Here is a 20,679-nt window from a genome sequence, read left to right on the forward strand (position 1 = left end):
AAGCTTAAACCCTAGTTTATGCGTTGCTTCGTAAGGAGCTGATTTGATCCATATGTTTCATGCTATGGTTAGGTTTACCTTAATACTTTTGTTGTAGTTGCGGATGCTTGCAATAGAGGTTAATCATAAGTGGGATGCTTGTCCAAGTAAGGGCAGCACACAAGCACTGGTCCACCCACATATCAAATTATCAAAGTACCGAACGTGAATCATATGAACGTGATGAAAACTAGCTTGACGATAATTCCCATGTGTCCTCGGGAGCGCTTTTCTCTATATAAGAGTTTATCCAGGCTTGTCCTTTGCTACAAAAAGGATTGGGCCACCTTGCTGCACTTTATTTACTTTTGTTACTTGTTGCTCGTTACAAATTATCTTTTCACAAAACTATCTGTTACCTATTATTTCAGTGCTTGTAGAGAATACCTTGCTGAAAACCGCTTATCATTTCCTTCCGCTCCTTGTTGGGTTCGACACTCTTACTTATCGAAAGGACTACGATAGATCCCCTATACTTGTGGGTCATCAATACTCTTTTCCGGCACCGTTGCCGGGGAGTGAAGCGCCTTTGGTAGGTGGAATTTGGTAAGGAAAAATTTATATAGTTTGCTGAAATTTACTGTCACTTGTTACTATGGAAAGTAATCTTCTGAGGGGCTTGTTCGGGGTATCTTCACCCCGACCAGTAGAGCAAAGAGTTGCTCCTCAACCTACTGAACCTACTGAAGATGAAAATGTCCACTTTGAGATATGTTAGAAAAACTGCTAGCTAATCCTTTTGCAGGAGATGGAACAAAGCATCCTGATGAGCACCTAATATATGTGGATGAAGTTTGTGGATTATTTAAGCTTGTAGGTATACCCGGTGATTTTATTAAGAAGAAGGTCTTCCCTTTATCTTTGAAGGGAGATTCATTGACATGGTATAGGCTATGTGATGATACGGGATCATGGAACTACAAACAATTGAAATTGGAATTTCATCAGAAATTTTATCCTATGCATCTTGTTCATCGTGATCGCAATTATATATATATATATATATAATTTTTGGCCTCGCGAAGGAGAAAGCATCGCTCAAGCTTGGGGGAGGCTGAAATCAATGTTATATTCATGCCCCAATGATGAGCTCTCAAGACAAATGATTATTCAAAATCTTTATGCTCGGCTTTCTGATAACAATCGCACCATGCTCGATACTTCTTGTGCTGGCTCTTTTATGATGAAGACTATTGAATTCAAATAGGATTTATTGGATAGAATTAAACGCAACTCTAAAGATTGGGATCTCGACGAAGGTAAGGAGTCAGGTATGACACCTAAGTATGATTGTGTTAAATCTTTTATGGATACCGATGTTTTCCGTAAATTTAGCACTAAATATGGACTTGACTCTGAGATAGTAGCTTCCTTTTGTGAATCTTTTGCTTCCCATATTGATCTCCCTAAGGAGAAGTGGTTTAAATATCATCCTCCCATAGAAGTAAAAGTAGCTGCACCTATTAAAGTTGAAGAAAAGACTGTCACTTATAATGATCCTATTGTTCCTACTTCTTATGTTGAGAAACCACCCTTTCCTGTTAGGACAAAGGATCATGCTAAAGCTTCAACTGTGGTCCGTAAAAGCAATATTAGAACTTATACACCTCCTGAGCAAATTAAAGTTGAACCTAATATTGCTATTGTTAAAGATCTCTTGGCTGATAATATTGATGGGCATGTTATTTATTTCTGTGATGAAACTGCTAGAATTGCCAAACCTTGTGCTAAAGATAAACATAGACATGTGGTAGGCATGCCTGTTATTTCTGTTAAAATAGGATATCATTGTTATCATGGCTTATGTGACATGGGTGCCAGTGCTAGTGCTATACCTCATGACTTATACAAAGAAATTATGCATGATATTGCACCTACTGACTTAGAAGATATTGATGTTACCATTAAGCTTGCCAATAGAGATACAATATCACCCATTGGAATTGTTAGAGATGTTGAAGTCTTGTGTGGGAAAACTAAATATCCTGCTGATTTTCTTGTTCTTGGTTCCCCACAAGATAGCTTTTGTCCCATTATATTTGGTAGACCCTTCTTGAACACCGTTAATGCTAGGATAGACTGCGAAAAGGATGTTGTTACTATTGGTTTGGGTGATATGTCTCATGAGTTCAACTTTTCTAAATTTCGTAGACAACACCGTGAAGAGGAATTGCCTAGTAAGGATGAAATAATTGGTCTTGCTTCTATTGTCGTACCTCCTAGTGATCCTTTAGAACAATATTTGCTAGACCATGAGAATGATATGTTTATGAATGAAAGAAGGGAAATAGATGAAGTATTCTTTAAACAGGAACCTATCCTGAAACACAATTTGCCTGTTGAAATCCTAGGGGATCCTCCTCCACCCAAGGGTGATCCCGTGTTTGAGCTTAAACCGTTGCCTGATACTCTTAAATATGCTTATCTTGATGAGAAAAGGATATATCCTGTTATTATTAGTGCTAACCTTTCAGAGCATGAAGAAGAGAGATTATTGAAAACTCTGAAGAAGCACCGTGCTGCTATTGGATATACTCTTGATGATCTTAAGGGCATTAGTCCCACTCTATGTCAACACAAAATAAATTTGGAGAAAGATGTCAAACCAGTTCATGATCATCAACGACGGCTGAATCCTAAGATGAAAGAAGTGGTAAGAAAGGAAATACTAAAGCTTCTTGAGGCAGGTATTATTTATCCCGTTGCTGATAGTCAGTGGGTAAGTCCTGTCCATTGTGTCCCTAAGAAGGGAGGTATTACCGTCGTTCCTAATGATAAAGATGAATTGATTTCGCAAAGAATTATTACAGGTTATAGGATGGTAATTGATTTCCGCAAATTAAATAAGGCTACTAAAAAGGATCATTACCCCTTACCTTTTATCGATCAAATGCTAGAAAGATTATCCAAACATACACATTTTTGCTTTCTAGATGGTTATTCTGGTTTCTCTCAAATACCTGTGTCAGCTGATGATCAATCAAAGACCACTTTTACTTGCCCTTTCGGTACTTTTGCTTATAGACGTATGCCTTTTGGTTTATGTAATGCACCTGCTGCCTTTCAAAGATGCATGATGGCTATATTCTCTGACTTTTGTGAAAAGATTTGGGAGGTTTTCATGGACGATTTCTCCGTTTATGGATCCTCTTTTGATGATTGCTTGAGCAACCTTGATCGAGTTTTGCAGAGATGTGAAGACACTAATCTTGTCTTGAATTGGGAAAAGTGCCACTTTATGGTTAATGAAGGTATTGTCTTGGAGCATAAAGTTTCTGAAAGAGGTATTGAAGTTGATAAAGCCAAGGTTGATGCTATTGAAAAGATGCCATGTCCCAAGGACATCAAAGGTATAAGAAGTTTCCTTGGTCACGCCGGTTTTTATAGGAGGTTCATTAAGGACTTCTCAAAAATTTCTCGGCCTCTGACTAATTTATTACAAAAAGATATACCATTTGTCTTTGATGATGATTGTGTAGAAGCATTTGAAATACTTAAGAAAGCATTGATCTCTGCACCTATTGTTCAGCCACCTGATTGGAATTTACCCTTTGAAATTATGTGTGATGCTAGTGATTATGTTGTAGGTGTTGTTCTAGGGCAAAGAGTTGATAAGAAATTAAATGTTATCCAATATGGTAGCAAAACTCCAGACAATGCTCAAAGAAATTATGCTACTACTGAAAAAGAATTCTTAGCAGTTGTATTTGCTTGTGATAAGTTCAGACCTTATATTGTTGATTCTAAAGTAACTATTCACACTGATCATGCTGCTATTAAATATCTTATGGAAAAGAAAGATGCTAAACCTAGACTTATTAGATGGGTTCTCTTGCTACAAGAATTTGATTTGCATATTATTGATAGAAAGGGAGCTGAGAACCCCGTTGCAGACAACTTGTCTAGGTTAGGAAATGTTCTTGATGACCCACTACCTATTGATGATAGCTTCCCTGATGAGCAATTAAATGTTATAAATACTTCTCGTACTACTCCATGGTATGTTGATTATGCTAATTATATTGTTGCTAAACTTATACCACCTAGTTTCACATACCAGCAAAAGAAAAAGTTTTTCTATGATTTGAGACATTACTTTTGGGATGACCCACATCTTTATAAAGAGGGAATAGATGGTGTTATTAGACATTGTGTACCTGAGCATGAACAGGAACATATCCTATGCAAGTGTCACTCCGAGGCTTATGGAGGACACCACGCTGGAGATAGAACTTCACATAAGGTATTGCAATCCGGTTTTTATTGGCCTACTCCCTTCAAGGATGCCCGTAAGTTTGTCTTATCTTGTGATGAATGTCAAAGAATTGGTAATATTAGTAGACGTCAAGAAATGCCTATGAATTATTCACTTGTTATTGAACCATTTGATGTTTGGGGCTTTGATTATATGGGACCTTTTCCTGCCTCTAATGGTTACACACATATTTTAGTTGCTGTTGATTACGTTACTAAGTGGGTAGAAGCTATTCCAACTAGTAGTGCTGGTCATAACACTTCTATTAAAATGCTTAAAGAAGTTATTTTTCCGAGGTTTGGAGTCCCTAGATATTTAATGACTGATGGTGGTTCACATTTTATTCATGGTGCTTTTCGTAAAATGCTTGCTAAGTATGATGTTAATCATAGAATTGCATCTCCTTATCACCCACAGTCTAGTGGTCAAGTAGAATTGAGCAATAGAGAGCTCAAATTAATTTTGCAAAAGACTGTTAATAGATCTAGAAAGAATTGGTCCAAGAAGCTTGATGATGCATTATGGGCCTACAGAACAGCATATAAAAATCCTATGGGTATGTCTCCGTATAAAATGGTTTATGGAAAAGCATGTCACTTACCTCTCGAACTAGAACATAAGGCATATTGGGCTATTAAAGAGATCAATTATGATTTCAAACTTGCCGGTGAGAAGAGGTTATTTGATATTAGCTCACTTGATGAATGGAGAACCCAAGCTTACAAAAATGCCAAGCTGTTCAAAGAGAAAGTTAAAAGATGGCATGACAAAAGAATACAAAAGCGTGAGTTTAATGTAGGTGATTATGTATTGCTATACAACTCTCGTTTAAAATTTTTGCAGGAAAACTTCTCTCTAAATGGGAAGGCCCTTACGTTATCGAGGAGGTCTATCGTTCCGGTGCCATAAAAATCAACAACTTCGAAGGCACAAATCCGAAGGTGGTGAACGGTCAAAGAATCAAACATTATATCTCAGGTAATCCCATAAATGTTGAAACCAATGTTATTGAAACCGTAACCTCGGAGGAATACATAAGGGACACTTTCGGAACGTTTCAGACTCCGAAAAGGAATAGGTATGTGTTACGGTAAGTAAACCGACTCCAAAACAGTTCTAATGGCAATATTTCTCCGTTTTGGAATATTTAGAAAAATAGAAAAATAAGAAGCAGTCCGATAAGAACACGAAGCCTCCACGAGGGTGGAGGGCGCGCCCTACCTTACTGGGCGCGCCCCCTACCTCGTGGGCACCTCATGTGCTCTCCGGACTCCGTTTTCTTGCACGATACGTATTTTGGTCGGTAAAAATTCATTATATATTCTCCCGAAGGTTTTGACTTCTGTATCACACAATTATCCTCTGTTCTTGTTTCGAGCTATTTTTCTGACAGATCTAGATCATCATGACGTCTCCAAGCGCCCCCAAGGACAAGTTCTTCGAGAAGGTCATCAACCCCTACCTCGCGGAGGTGCTGCAACACCCTCAAACCATTGAGATGTGTGATGGGTTGCTGCTCATCCACGATGTTGAGGGACCCAGGAGGACCGGAAGCGTGGAGACAAGGCTCGAGGCAATGGAGCAACAAGTTTTCAAGTGCCAGGAGATGGTGGAGCGTGGACTTGACTCCAATCACATAATGATCACGGAGTTCACCAACAACCACAAGTTAGATGCCAAGGACATTGGGGAGGCCATCTTCAAGCTCCACGAGAAAATCGAGCACCTCCAAGCTCAAATCTATGACCTGCAAAAACCAAAACTGTGAGTATGAATATAGATTCAAGAGGATGAGTTTGGCTGCAGATTTAAGGATCCCGGAGACTCGATCATCCTTCTATGATGGTGAGCCTATGCCTTGGAAGATGGACGACAAGCCTACATCATCAACAATCCCTTCACCAGCAAAGGAGACATAATCACATGGGTATGGGCACTCCCCTTGGCAACTGCCAAGCTTGGGGGAGATGCCCTGGTATCGTATCACCATCACACTCCTATCTTTACCGTTTTTCTTAGTTCGATCCTTTTAGTAATATCTTGATCTAGTAGAATAAAGTTTTGGTATGATCTAGTTTTGAGTTTTGATTTATGATCCCTCTATGTAATCGAGTCCGTGATCTATATAATAAAGATTAGTGTTGAGGCAAGGGCTTGATTATTTTGCCATGATCCTGAGTGAATAAAAGAAAAGGGAACAGAATAAAAAGGAAACAAAGAGATCATATTGATCTTATTGAGAGTAATGACTTCACATAGAAAGAGTATGATGATTAAAAATTGTTGAGAGTTGACATACATAGCTTTGGTCATCGTTGCAATTAATAGGAAGTAATAAAGAAAGAGAGGTTTCACATATAAATATACTATCTTGGACATCTTTTATGATTGGGAGCACTCATTAAAATATGCCATGCTAAAGAGTGCATGTTGGACAAGGAAGACAACGTAATGGGTTATGTTTTCTTATATCTGAGATAAAGTATATTGTCCTGGATCATCCAACATGTTGAGCTTGCCTTTCCCCCTCATGCTAGCCAAATTCTTTGCACCAAGTAGAGATACTACTTGTGCTTCCAAAAACCCTTAAACCAGTTTTGCCATGAGAGTCCAGCATATCTACCTATGGATTGAGTAAGATCATTCAAGTAAGTTGTCATCGGTGCAAGCAATAAAAATTGCTCTTTAAATATGTATGATTGATTGGTGTGGAGGAAATAAGCTTTATGCGATCTTGTGATGTGGAAGAAATAAAAGCGATGGACTGCATAATAAAGGTTCATATCACAAGTGGCAATATAAAGTGACGTTCTTTCGCATTAAGATTTTGTGCATCCAAACCTGAAAGCGCATGGCAACCTCTGCTTCCCTCTGCGAAGGGCCTATCTTTTATTATTATCTTCTACCTTATGCAAGAGTCATGGTGATCTTCACCTTTCCTTTTTATATTTTATCCTTTGGCAAGCACAGCGTGTTGGAAAGATCCTGATAGATATATCTAATTGGATGTAAGTTAGCATGAGCTATTATTGTTGACATTACCCTTGAGGTGAAAGGTTGGGAGGCAAAGCTATAAGCCCCTATCTTTCTCTGTGTCCGGTTAAAACTCCATAACCACAAGTATTGCGTGAGTGTTAGCAATTATGAAAGACTAAATGATAGTCGAGTATGTGGACTTGCTAGAAAGCTCTAACATAGACTCTTTTTGATGTTATGATAAATTGCAATTGCTTCAATGACTGAGATTATAGTTTGTTGGTTCTCAATAAAGTTTCTGATTCATACTTTGCATTGTGAATAGATTATTACTTGAGCATAAGAAATCATATGACAATATCCATATATGTTGCTGTTATGAGAATAATCATGATGCCCTCATGTTTGTATTTTATTTTATCGACACCTCTACCTCTAAACATGTGGACATATTTATCGTTATCGGCTTTCGCTTGAGGACAAGCGAGGTCTAAGCTTGGGGGATTATTGCATTATGGGCTGTTATTACACATTATGTCAGAATACTTATGCCTATTCTCTCTTGTTTTACAAGGTTTACATAAGGAGGGAGAATGCCGGCAGCTGGAATTCTGGGCTGGAAAAGGAGCAAATATTAGAGACCTATTCTACAACACTCCAAAAGTCCTAAAACTCCACGAAAGTTATTTTTGGAAATAATAAAAAATATTGAGCGGAAGAAGTACGTCAGAGGGGGGCCCACCTGGCCACGAGGGTGGGGGCGCGCCCCCTACCTCGTGGGCCCCCTGTTGGCCCTCCGGTGCCCATCTTCTGCTATATGAAGTCTTTCGTCCGAAGAAAAATCATGAGGAAGCTTTCGGGACGAGACTCCGCCGCCACGAGGCGGAACCTTGGCGGAACCTTGGCGGAACCAACCTAGGGCTCCGGCAGAGCTGTTCTGCCGGGGACAGTTCCCTCCGGGAGGGGGAAATCATCGCCATCGTCATCACCAACGCTCCTCTCAACGGGAGAGGGCAATCTCCATCAACATCTTCACCAGCACCATCTCCTCTCAAACCCTAGTTCATCTCTTGTATCCAATTCTTGTCTCAAAGTCCGGGATTGGTACCTGTGGGTTGCTAGTAGTGTTGATTACTCCTTGTAGTTGATGCTAGTTGGTTTATTTGGTGGAAGATCATATGTTCAGATCCATTATGCATATTAGTACTCCTCTGATTATGAACATGAATATGCTTTGTGAGTAGTTACGTTTGTTCCTGAGGACATGGGAGAAGTCTTGCTATTAGTAGTCATGTGAATTTGGTATTCGTTCGATATTTTGATGAGATGTATGTTGTCTATCCTCTAGTGGTGTTATGTGAACGTCGACTACATAACACTTCACCATTATTTGGGCCTAGAGGAAGGCATTGGGAAGTAATAAGTAGATGATGGGTTGCTAGAGTGACAGAAGCTTAAACCCTAGTTTATGCGTTGCTTCGTAAGGGGCTGATTTGGATCCATATGTTTCATGCTATGGTTAGGTTTACCTTAATACTTTTGTCGTAGTTGCGGATGCTTGCAATAGAGGTTAATCATAAGTGGCATGCTTGTCCAAGTAAGGGCAGCACCCAAGCACCGGTCCACCCACATATCAAATTATCAAAGTACCGAACGCGAATCATATGAACGTGATGAAAACTAGCTTGACGATAATTCCCATGTGTCCTCGGGAACGCTTTTCTCTATATAAGAGTTTGTCCAGGCTTGTCCTTTGCTACAAAAAGGATTGGGCCACCTTGCTGCACTTTATTTACTTTTGTTACTTGTTGCTCGTTACAAATTATCTTTTCACAAAACTATATGTTACCTATTATTTCAGTGCTTGCAGAGAATACCTTGCTGAAAACCGCTTATCATTTCCTTCTGCTCCTCGTTGGGTTCGACACTCTTACTTATCGAAAGGACTACGATAGATCCCCTATACTTGTGGGTCATCATGGGGCAGCACAGAAAGCCGCTTTAGCACATCCACGAGGAGTGTGGGGACTTTGTTTGACAGGGCAACTGTGGCCAAGGCATGCTGAGCTCCAGTGTAAAGTTGTTCCACGAGCGTGTAAACCGCCTTCAGCTTCACCAGCATGTCCTGGTTGAGGTTGGAGCTCCTGGGGCCTGCATAGCCATATCAGATGAGTTAATGACAATTCATATGGTCACTAGAAAGATTCAGTATTTGACACTTGCAGGGCAACTTACCAAAGATTGTTGAGACCATTTGAGATACATGGCATTTTAAGCCGGACAATTCAGTAGTCACCTCTTTAAGAGCCGTTTCTGCTGTTTCAGCTCGTTGTGTTAAGGCAATTTTTTCTTCAGCCCAGGCCTTCTTCTCAACCTCAAACTCGGATTTCAATTTCTCTTGTTCAGCCACACTGAACTCAAATTTGGAATTGGCCTTTTGAGTTTCAGTCTCCTGAGCCTCCAGGCGGTTCTTTAATTCAGACAGTTCTGCTTGAAGTTGAGTAGTGGTGGCTTGTACAAAATACCGGGTCAAAAATCATGAATATTATCATACAATATTAAGTCCCAAGCCTTTTGCAAGCAACAACACTTGGCACTTGGGGGATAATTTCTAACGAAGGTTTTATCTAAGTGGCGGTTCATGAGAGTAAGTCCCAAGCACTTTGTAAGCAAGAGTACTTGGCACTTGGGGGCTAATGCATATTGTTGTTAAATCTACACAAGTACTACATTCTACACAAGCATGCGAAGGACCGGCTCATTCATGTTGATTAAACCTGCCCTTGGGGACTACGGATTAAGCCGGATTTTTTACAGGTTTGACCAAAGGATATTACTAATGCTTATATGTTTATTCTAAGTCTACAGCATATTCATCATAAGCAATAGACTTGGGGGCTAGCATAGTAAGGATAATTCAGTGAAGGGGAGAGTTTATACCTCAAATTTCTGGTGCATTTGCTTCACCATATCAACTTCGAGGTCACGGCTGCTGTGCACTTGGCTAAGATAGCCAGAAAAAACTTCCCTAATGCTCATGTGAGTATAATCAGCAATGTCAAATCTGACCTTACGGCGTTCCAGGTGCTCCTCTTTGGCAGAACACTTGGCTAGCACAGTAGGTCTCCCCGGCTCAGTGTAGCCAGTTTTGGTGATTTCAACATCAGCATCTTGTGGGTTGTCTGTCTTGGCTGGGCTAAAGACTTTAGGGTTTTCAGAGCCATCAGCGGCTTGATCGGCAGGCGGGTCAGTAGTTGACGTTGGCGTATCATGCGCTAGTTCAAGCGGCGGCTCAGGAATAGAGGCCTCAGGCGCGGCCGTCTAGAGTTCCGGCTCTTTAAAGATTGGCTCTTCGGCCGGCTTGCTCTTCTTCACCTTCTTGCTGGGCTTTGCTTTTCCGCTGCACAAAGATCAAAATATCAGTACAAATATAAAGAATTAAAATGAATACAGGATAAGTAAATTATCATTACCCTGGAGCGGTCTTAAAAGCCGGCATGTTGGACTGGAGTGAGTCGCCGGAGGAAGGTGAAGTTTCCTGATAATTCGAGTCAGAAGAGTTGAGTGGTTGACGAGTGAGACCCGCCAAAGGAGTTAAGTCAGAGGTGACCTCGTTCCGGCGCTTCCTTGGTGTATTTGGTAAGCCGGAGGAGAGTTCTGCGTCCTTGCTGGTCCGGGTCTGCCTCCGGCTCTCATGAATCTGTCGCTTCAAAAGAAATTGAGGATCTTGATAAGCTAAAGGATGTGAAAATCTTACTTTCCGGGTTACTCTTCGGATTTTCTGTCTTGGCAAAGGCTCGGAGTCGGAGGAAATAATAGTTACCTCTTCATCAACTCCGTGACTCGTTCCCGTGTCCTCCTGATGATAATCAGTGTCAATAAGGTGGTTTAAAAAGGAGCCTAGAGAGTCAAGAGCTACCTCCGACTCAGAGGTATCTTCTAGTCGAAGCAAGTCTGAGGCGCTGGTCTTATTTCCTTTCTTCTTAGCGGCAGTTTTCCTGGCGGCTCTCTTGGCCTTCCTGGCTCTCTTTTCAGCTTCATGATCATACTTTGTTTTCCAAATTTTGTCATTAGCTTGTGAAAATCAGCAAAAGTCTGAGTAAAGACAAAACATCAAGGATGAAGGTAAAAATGCTCAAATTGGCGGCTTACCGCTGGAGCCGGGTTAGCTTTGCAGAAAGGGTTTAAGCCCACCTTGCCACAGTCTGCTAGGCTTTCGTTCAAGAGCAACTTTGTCATATCATCAATGACGTCGTTAGGTAAATTGTCAGGGTTGTGCCGCAGAGGATCATTCTTCTCGCCTGTGTAGGTGCACATCAAACCAGAACGGCGGCTCAATGGAATGATCCGCCAGGCAAGCCAAACCCGGACCAAGTCGATACCACTTAAGCCATTCCCCAAAAGAGCCTTGATTTTAGCCATGGTAGGAGCGAGTTTCTGGCGATCAGCAGCGGACAACTTGTCTGGTAGAGGATGATTAGACTCGAGGCGCAGGGCGCGAAAGCCGGGCAGAGGGTTCTCATTAGCTGGAGAAGTGTCTTTGCAATATAACCATGTCTGGTTCCAATCTTTGGGGTGACTTGGTGCGTTTGCATAAGGTAAAATGGCGTCTCTCCGTCGTTGGATTGAGACCCCACCAAGTTCCAAGCTAGGCCCGTTGGCACATTCATTCTGGCAGTTCAAATAAAATAACTCTCTGAAGAGTAGTAAGCTGGGCTCTTCTCCAAGATACACCTCACAAAACAATTGAAAGTTGCAAATATTAGACACGGAGTTGGGTCCGATGTCTTGAGGACTGAGGTCAAAAAAGTGTAGGACGTCTCTAAAAAACTTTGAGCCGGGTGAGGAAAGCCCCGGTTCATGTGGTCAGTGAAGACGATGACCTCCCCCTCTTTGGGCTGAGGCTTTTCCTCGGTTGGATCAGGTGCACGGTAGGACGTGATTTCCTTCTTTGGCAGATAGCCAGTCTTCACAAAGTCATCAAGTGTATTATCTGTGACGATGGACTTGACCCAATTGCATGAAGTGGGTGTTTTGGGCGGCATTATGAAGACGGAAGCCTAACAAAGAGTGAAATTGCCGGTTCAAACTTAAGCCGGAGAGGAAAAAATATTACAGTGCATATTCAAGATGGCGGCTTACAAAGGGGCCTAATGGTATATGACTAAATTATGTCAGGTTACGTAAACCGCCATGAGCAGTGCAAGTTATTTAAGCCGTCATGATAAGTTGGATGATGTCTGTTGAGCATTTCAATTTAAGTCGGCAATTTGAGCCGCCATGGCTAGATGGATCTAACAAATGCAGTTTTTGCCTAAGTGTTACATAAACAAGTTTCACAGGCTGCAGCTATTATTTTGGATCAACGGCTGTTCAGGAAAAGAAAAATAAATCTAGACCTAAAAACCAGTACAGACGAGTTCATGAGCTTTCACAAGATCTTTTCTTCCAGGAAAGGGGATCTACTGATATCAAAAGTGGAAATAAAACAACTACCGCATTGATTGAACACCGTTTTCAGATCAAAGAAGCTCGCGGTACAGCCTGGAAGATGAACTACGATGAACTACGAAGAACACAAAGAAACTTGCAAACCCTAATGCGGATCTGAGGTATGGGAAGGCAGAAACTTACAGCTGCAGATCTACTGCGGAGGGTCGCCGCCGTTGTCTGGATCGACTCGGGTTGATGCAGCGGCCGAGGTTGAGGAAGACGAGGTGCTCTGCGGCGAAGGCGAAGCTCGAGCGGTAGAAAGGTTGCGAGAGGAAGAAGACGCTGGAAAGGGGGAGAATGAGGAAAGACTGGTTGTGCCTATTTATAAGGAAAGACTCTTAAGTGGGCGCAAAAAAGAGGAGGCCGAAAATATGGTTATCCAGCTACCAGGACGCCTCGATTCTCGGGATGGTCATTAAGATAAGGATCCGTTGAGATACGTTGGATAAAGTGTGAAGTAATGGCAGATGACATCATGGCGGGTTATCATAAATCCAGAAGATGACGCCATGGCGGGTTACAAATTCTCGCACAATGAAGAGCAGAGGATTTTCTATAAGTGTTGAAGATTGACATGAACAAGTTCAAATCAATCTGGGGCCTAATGTTGGGGATATAAATATTAGGTATGACCCGCCCAGGAGGGGTCGGGTTATACCTATGGTGATTCATGAAGCCCAAGACAGCTCTGGAAGATGGCGGTTCAGTTAAGGGCCCAAGGCCCAAAGGCGACTCAAGGCCCGTAGAGATAAACCGCCATATGTACATAACTTACATTGTAAGGCAGGGATAGTTAGAGACCGAGCCGGACACTGTTTATGAGCCGGCCGGGACTCTGTGAGCCTCTGGGCGTCAACCTCTGTATATAAAGGGACGACCCGGCGGCGGTTCAGGGCAAGGAACATCAGATCGAAAGCTAGGTCAAGCGGATTCGCTCCCTAGTAATCAAAACATAAGCAATACCACCTCAAACTGGATTAGGCCATTACCTTCACCGCAAGGGGCCGAACCAGTATAAACCCTCGTGTCCTTTGTCCCGTTTTAACCCCTTTAAGCTTCCTAGTTGCGATGGCTCCACGATTAAGTCATTTCACTAGGATATCTGCCGTGACAATTCCACGACAAACAGATTTCACTCAATTCAAAAAAGATTTCGCCAATTTAAAAAATAGTTTCACTCAATTCTACAAAACTAGAGAGTATGTAATATATTGAATACACAAATCTCGCGCATTTCAAAATGACAATTTCAATCATTTAAAAAAATAGGTTCTTCTCATTTCAAAACAGAAAAAATCACTAAAATATTTCACTTATTTCAAACCACTGTTTTTACTCAGTTCAAAAATAATTCCACTCATTTAAAAAAACTGATTTCACATATTAAATAAAAGCATTGAATCTACTATTTCGAAAGGGTAATGTTTGTGGCCGGCGCGCCGGCCGAACCGTTGCGCCGCTCTCACCACATCTGTGCGATCTAATGTTGATCATGCGGTCTTCAAAACAACCGCACGTGGCTAGTGGGCCCCACACACCGTCCAGCCTTCCTTATCTCTTCACGTATGTGCTCGGCGGCTCATCCCCATCCACATCCTTCGCGCATCTCCCTCCCCACCCGCTACCAAGGAGCGGCGCTCGTCGCCATGGCCGCCGGCAGCTGGATCTATCCACATCCTGCTGCAATCAAGGAGCAGCGCTCGTCCTCGTCCCCATCCACATCCTGCCGCATCTCCTTCCCCATCTCCCGCAGTCAGGGCCATGCTCGTCGTCTAGCCGCCGCGGCCAAGTTGCAATCGACCACGCCGGCGATGAACTTGTGCTGGAACCAGGTCCGTTTTTGCTGGATCCACCCGTTATTTTTGCTACAACCCCTTTCTTTTTTTGCTACCATCCCCTTCCGATTTTGATCAATTTTTTATTTTTTTGCTGGATCCGATGCCTCGTTTTGCTGGAACCAGCTGGTGGATGTGCTGCAAGGTCGACACCTCGCGCGGAGGAAGCTGCCTCCAACGGCGAGGAGGGCGCCGGTGCTGCAACCAGCAGCTGCTGGCGGCGAAGACGACGGCTTTTGGTGCTGCAACCACATTTTTTATTTGCTGGAACCGGGCGCCAAAAAGTTGCAACCACTTTTCATCGGTGCTGGATCAGGACGGCGTCGAGCTCGTTTTTGCTGGAACCAGCTAGATTTTTTGTTGCGAGGACATGTGAGAGATTTTTGTTGTGACCGATGGGGGCGACTTGTTTTTGCTGCAATCATTGATTTATTTTGCTGGAACCAACGTAAATTTTTGCTGGAACCGGTTAATTCCTTTTGGTACATCAAACCTATTTTTTTGGAATTTTTGCTGCAACTGGCTGTGATTTTGCTACCACCGTCTTTTGATTTTGCTGGAAGCAGCTTATTTTTTGCTACCATTGTATTAATTTTGGCTACCATCGTATTAATTTTTGCTACCACCATTTGTGATTTTTGCTACATCCTCTTTACAGGGTCATCGACCAGCAACTTGTTGAGATTGTCGTCGGGGGCGTGCGACGCGGCGACCGTGCGATGATCAGCGTCGAGGACGACGACCGGCGAGACACACTCGAATGGTGCTTCACTTGGGGGTGGAGATGCGCGAGATGCCCGAGATGCGAAAAGGACTGAGCGAGGGAAGAAGGATGAGCGAAACGTTATTTTAATCTGACGGTGCAGAACAAGTGGCATTGGACGGCCCGCGGTTGACCGGCCTAAATTTGGGCCGGTGCGCCTATCGCTGCCCATTTCGAAAACTATCAGTTTCGCACACTGAAGAAATTGCAAGGCTGAGTGACTGGGCTAGTGGGGGAGAATGAGGGCGTGTTCTGATGTCCTCCGGCTTCACGCTTCGAAAACTTCCCAGACGAAATTGTCCCGAACGGTTTTAGCTGGAGAAGCTGGATTCGGGAAGCTGCTCCTTCCCTACGTGTAAAAAAGAGAAGCAAGGCCGGCCCAGCTCCACCGAAACATGAAGCATGGAGTTTGCTCTATTTACAGGGAACTGCCACCGCCAAGTATACCGGTTCGTTGGCTCCCCTCGAAAAGAAACAGAACATCTCGAATCGTTACGTGAATCCTCGCTTGTACCGCTACCCCCTCCTAATTGGGCTGCATGCAGCCGGCCCAACATACGACTAACAGGCCACAACCCTCTCTCAGTTGGGCTGCAACTGTGGGAGAAGCTACCGATGTCCCGAACGCTCCAGGAATCGCTACCTGAAGTTAGAAGCGAGGATGAGAAGTTGAAAACGTGGAGTTTTGTGAAGCTGGGGAGAATCCGAACACGCCCTGAGAGGATAGGTTGGAACGAACGCTCCTGAAAACTGGGCGGCGAGTAGTCTTACATCAAGATTTGTGCTACAAGATGGTAATCAACCCGTTTGTGCCAGGATCCTAAAAATCTGATGTCAGATGTTTATCATTTTTGAAGAAAACGGCCATCTTTAGCCGGTCTGCTCATCTCGCACGAATCACGGCGCTTTAAATCCAACAGTTGACAATGTGAATGAGACCAAATTATCTCTCGCTGGCTGAGTTTCACCAATCTCAATCAAATTAATATGATCAGATAATCACAGACTAATGACCTACTAGAATTTTTACGTCCGGGTTTGTTGCTAGTACGTGTCACGTATGACAATTATCTAGTAAGTGAGCAAACTTACCATAAAAAACGTTTGGAGTTGCCATATGTTTGTATCACACGTTGTGACCAAAGAAAAAAAAACAAACGGCAAATTCTTTGTCGTCTATTTCCACATGGAATTTCCGTAACAACCAGCAATTGAGAAGCACACAGCTGAAACCAGAAAACGGCCGACGACATTACGGTGCACATCATCATGGCAGTACCATCTGGAGCAGCATCTCGTTCCACGCGTCGATGGGGCCCGGCAGGCACCAGTGCACGCAGTCCTTGTACAGGGTCACGTTCTCGTGCGCCCAGTGCCCGTACCGGCTCGGGTGCCCGTCCGGCCGGAGCAGCATCGCCGCCGTGGTGTCCATCAGCACCAGCCTCGCGCCGCCCCCTCCTCTCCTCCTGGCCGCCTCCTCTGCCTGCGCGAACTCCTCCACCTGCGCCGTGTGGAAGTCGAGGCTCAGCCCGGCCATGCGCGTCTCGTTCGCCGCGTACGGCCGCGTCCGCCGGCAGTCGCCGCCCTTGTTCCACTCCCCGCCCTCGAAGTGCGTCGGCGACACCGTCCGCACGATGGCCGTCCCGTTGAAGCCCGGGTGGCTCGTGACCGCCCGCAGCACCGTGCGGAACGCGACGCGCTGCGAGTGCCGCAGCGTGAGGTCCGGCACGCCCGGGACGAGGCAGTAGTGGCAGGCGACGACGCGGCCGGACTCGTAGAACAGGGACGGCCGCGTGAACCAGTTCGCGCCCGAGAGGACGAGGTAGTCGGCGCCCGCCACGCCGGGCAGCCAGGCGTCGTCCGGCTCGTCGAGGTAGATGTTCCACAGCCGGCCGCTGCCGTAATCGGCGTCGGACTGGTTCGCCTTGACGAGGAACGGCGACCAGAAGGTGGAGATGGTGAAGTTGTAAGACTCGTAGTGCAGTGTCCTGAATTCTTGGTTTTTCGTCGTGGAAATGTCTTTGGGATACTCCAGCTTCAATTAAAAAAATTGAATCAAAATCAAGTCCCTCTCTCTAATCATCGAAATGTAGATCATGCATTCTGTAGTGTAGATCAGTAAATTTTGGCAATAATCAGTGGACTGAAATTTATATCAGCTATCTAAACTGATGATTATTACCTTGGACAAGAGGCACATGAGGGACTGCATGTGGTTCCTGGCGAGCGAGTCGCCGACGAAGGCCATGGAGCGACCCCTGACGGCTTCGAAGAAGGCCGCCGCGTCGAACCGCGGGAGCTCGCACTGCGCCGGCCGCCAGCGCCATTTAAGGAAGCCGAGGTCGGGGCGGCCGTACTTCATGCAGTTCTGGTGCTCCTGGATCAGCGGGCAGGTCCGGTTCGTGTAGTACGGCTCGCCGCCGTCGTCCGGCACCCACTCGCCCCGGAAAATGTCGCATCCCTTGGGCACCCGGGCGACAGCAGGACGCCCGGGCTCGAGCCGCGGCGAGCCCGACGAGGAAACGGAGGCGAACCCGGACCTGTAGGTGTCGAGGAGCGAGCGTTGCTGGCGCGCGGCGAGGAGGAAGAGGACGAAGAGGAAGAGCGCCGGGACGGACACCGCGGTCGGGCTGGCGAGCTGGAGCTTCTGCATCCGCTGGTTCGGGGATCTGCCTTGCTACAATGGCCAGAAGCGGCGGCGGCTGGCTGCAGGGAGAGCGGGCGCACGGAGGGGGAGGGGGGACTGAGCTTCAGTGCCTGGTGACGAGCTTGCTTGCTAGCGCTGCGAGTAAACAATGGTGAACGCAGTACCTGCTCTACTCGGCTTGTCGTGGGGCAGGCTGGTCGTGTAGTTTTTTACGGTTGTGAGGCGTGTTGTTGTTACTCCGAGGACAGCGTCGCAGCGATGGCAATGTACATGGCGACGAGGTTAATTGTCTGTGGCGCGCATGTGACGGTACGTCAGCTTTGGTTTGATTGGAAGGGCCGGGCCGGGCCGGGCCCTGCCCTTGCCTGCGCTTTATTTTGAACCGCGCGTACTGGGTAAATCACGTGACGCTTTGTCGAGCGATAATGCTTTTTTTTTGTCGAGCGATAATGCTGTCACTTGGGCAACAGCAGCAATGCAGCATGGTAGCAAAACCATTCCTTCACCGTGGTCGTGAGAGCACGCGAGAACTGAAGTGTCGTAGCACAAGGGCGGAGGGCGCGCGCGTATGGTATGATGAGGTGCCGCGTGCTTGCGCTATGACACCTTGGTATCAATGTGTCACGTAATGGGGAGCAGCCCCACCGCCGTCTTCGCCGAGGCACGATGAGAGACCCAGCAAGCACCGGCGGCCGGTGATGATCGATCTGAAGTGAAGCGCATGCCACTGGCAGCATCGGCCGGCATGTGGGTGTTGTGTTGTGTGCGAAGCGCCAAATCCGTGGGATGTCCGTTGACGGTTAACCTTCTGCTGCAAGATGAAGAACGAACCTGACCCCCGCCTCTGCTTGTTCATTTTTGATAGGCGACATGTTAGAGCATATACAGCTGTACTTGACAAATCTGACCCCTGAAATGTTCGGTCCAGACGCGTCTGACTACATCTCAAGTAATCGATTTCACAACTAGATATCTTAAATTAGAAATCTCGCAACACCCCCCCCCCCTCCCCAAAGTCGACATGTATGGCGCCGAGCCCCTCCTTGGAGGCTTTGGGGTGGACCCTCTCCCTCCCGCCTCCTCCCTGAGCTCCGGCGAAAGCCGGTTCGCCCCTTATTTGGGTGTCGACGGCACCTCGGTGGCGTGTTCCTTCTTGAAGGCGGCGGTCATGAGTTGCTCTTGGTGGTGGAGCGGTCGGTGTCTCGGCTCCAAAGCATGGCGGCCTGGTTGTCCTGCTCTTCTTCTTCGGTCTTCGTCATGGATGTGCGCCTTCGTCCGACAGCTTGCGTCCCTTGCTCCGTGCTGCCGCTGCCGGATTTCGTTCTCGTCGGGTTGGCCTTCCGTTGCTCGTGGGTCAGCGTTGTCTGCTTCTCCTATGGCAGCTCGGTCACCTGGAGCTGGGCTATGTGTAGCCACTCTGCTGGTCGCCGGTGCGGCACCCATCGAGCTTGGGTCAAAGGGTAGTGGCCCTTTGCGACGGTGGAGACAGCTCAAGTGTTGCCCGAGTCTGGTCATGGATGTAGCCGGCGCTCAATGCTTGCACAGCATGTCCCTCCTCTCAGGTACCTAGTTGGCTAGTTGGTGTAGGCGTAGTGATGGTCGTCGGCAACGATGCTCTATTGTTGCCATTGTGCTGTTCTACCTAGCTCTATGTATCTTCTTTCCGCTTTGCATTGCATTCTTCCCTTTGTATTGTGGTGCCCCTGTAATCCTGGCCGGTTGATGGCTTTCTTAATTCAAATTCGGACTAGGTTCGAGCTCTCAGAGCTCGGCCGGCGCCTTTTCTCTAAAAAAATTAGAAATCTAAGTCCATACTATTACATGCAACGTAAACCTAATCTTAAGCGGAGCTCGTCCACCTCTGCCATGCTCATGTCCAATGGCCAGTTGCGCCCCTCAGGCTGTTGGTTCGGTTGCCGGCGAGGTAGAGTAGGATATGGGACACAGCGCTGCTGACGCGACTCAACACGCCGCCGTCTCCCATGCCCTACTCTTCCTCGTCGGAGCCCAGAACCCTGACTGTGCTGGTGGACCTGAGATCGATGATGGATTCGTCCTGGGAGGAGCCGGCGACATCCACCACGACGTGGTTGCGGCACCCGGACTAGTGCACCATCCGGGGCGCCGGAGAAGGCCGGAGATCACGGGACGGGAGCTTCGGCGGCGGAGGGGAGTGGAGTGAAGTGGCTAGGCACTACTAGGGAAAACCCTAGTAGTAGCGCGGGTATTTTGCCTATCAGTAGCGCGGGACGACGCGCTACTGATAAGGCGCTACAGCTAACGTGTAGCAGTAGCGCCTGTCGTCCACGCTACTGCTATACATGGCTAGCAGTAGTGCGCTTTAGTGCAGAGCGCTGCTGCTAATATCTGCAGCGCTTTTTAGCAGGAAGCGCTACTGGTAAGGGAGCGCTACTGCTAACTTTGTTCCCATCGCTACTGCTAGTTTTATTAGTTTCTGTTTTTTTCTGCATATTTGTTTTGTATTTGAATAGGCTTTATACAATAATCTTTAGCATATCATACACATACAAATGTAATCATAGCATATACATACAAATAGTCTCATCAAATCATGTCATCATCATCCAACACAAAGTGGTCTCTCGTCATCATCTCGAAAATAGCGATACAAGTCCCGATTACTTGCAACTACATCGTCATCCATCTAAAC

General features: G+C 45.7%; 1 protein-coding gene across 1 annotated transcript; it reads right to left on the minus strand.

Annotated features, from left to right (window-relative positions):
• Positions 1 to 16,436: 16,436 nt before the first annotated feature.
• Positions 16,437 to 18,256, minus strand: LOC123168824 (protein trichome birefringence-like 19). The gene is made up of 2 exons (XM_044586688.1): positions 17,544 to 18,256; positions 16,437 to 17,396 (listed from the first exon to the last, which is right to left on the minus strand). Exons 1-2 carry the CDS (start codon positions 18,012 to 18,014, stop codon positions 16,629 to 16,631), a joined length of 1,239 nt encoding a protein of 412 aa, XP_044442623.1. The 5' UTR covers positions 18,015 to 18,256; the 3' UTR covers positions 16,437 to 16,628.
• Positions 18,257 to 20,679: the final 2,423 nt, after the last annotated feature.

The sequence above is a fragment of the Triticum aestivum genome, chromosome 7D, assembly GCF_018294505.1.
Source record: "Triticum aestivum cultivar Chinese Spring chromosome 7D, IWGSC CS RefSeq v2.1, whole genome shotgun sequence".
Taxonomy (NCBI): Eukaryota; Viridiplantae; Streptophyta; class Magnoliopsida; order Poales; family Poaceae; genus Triticum; species Triticum aestivum.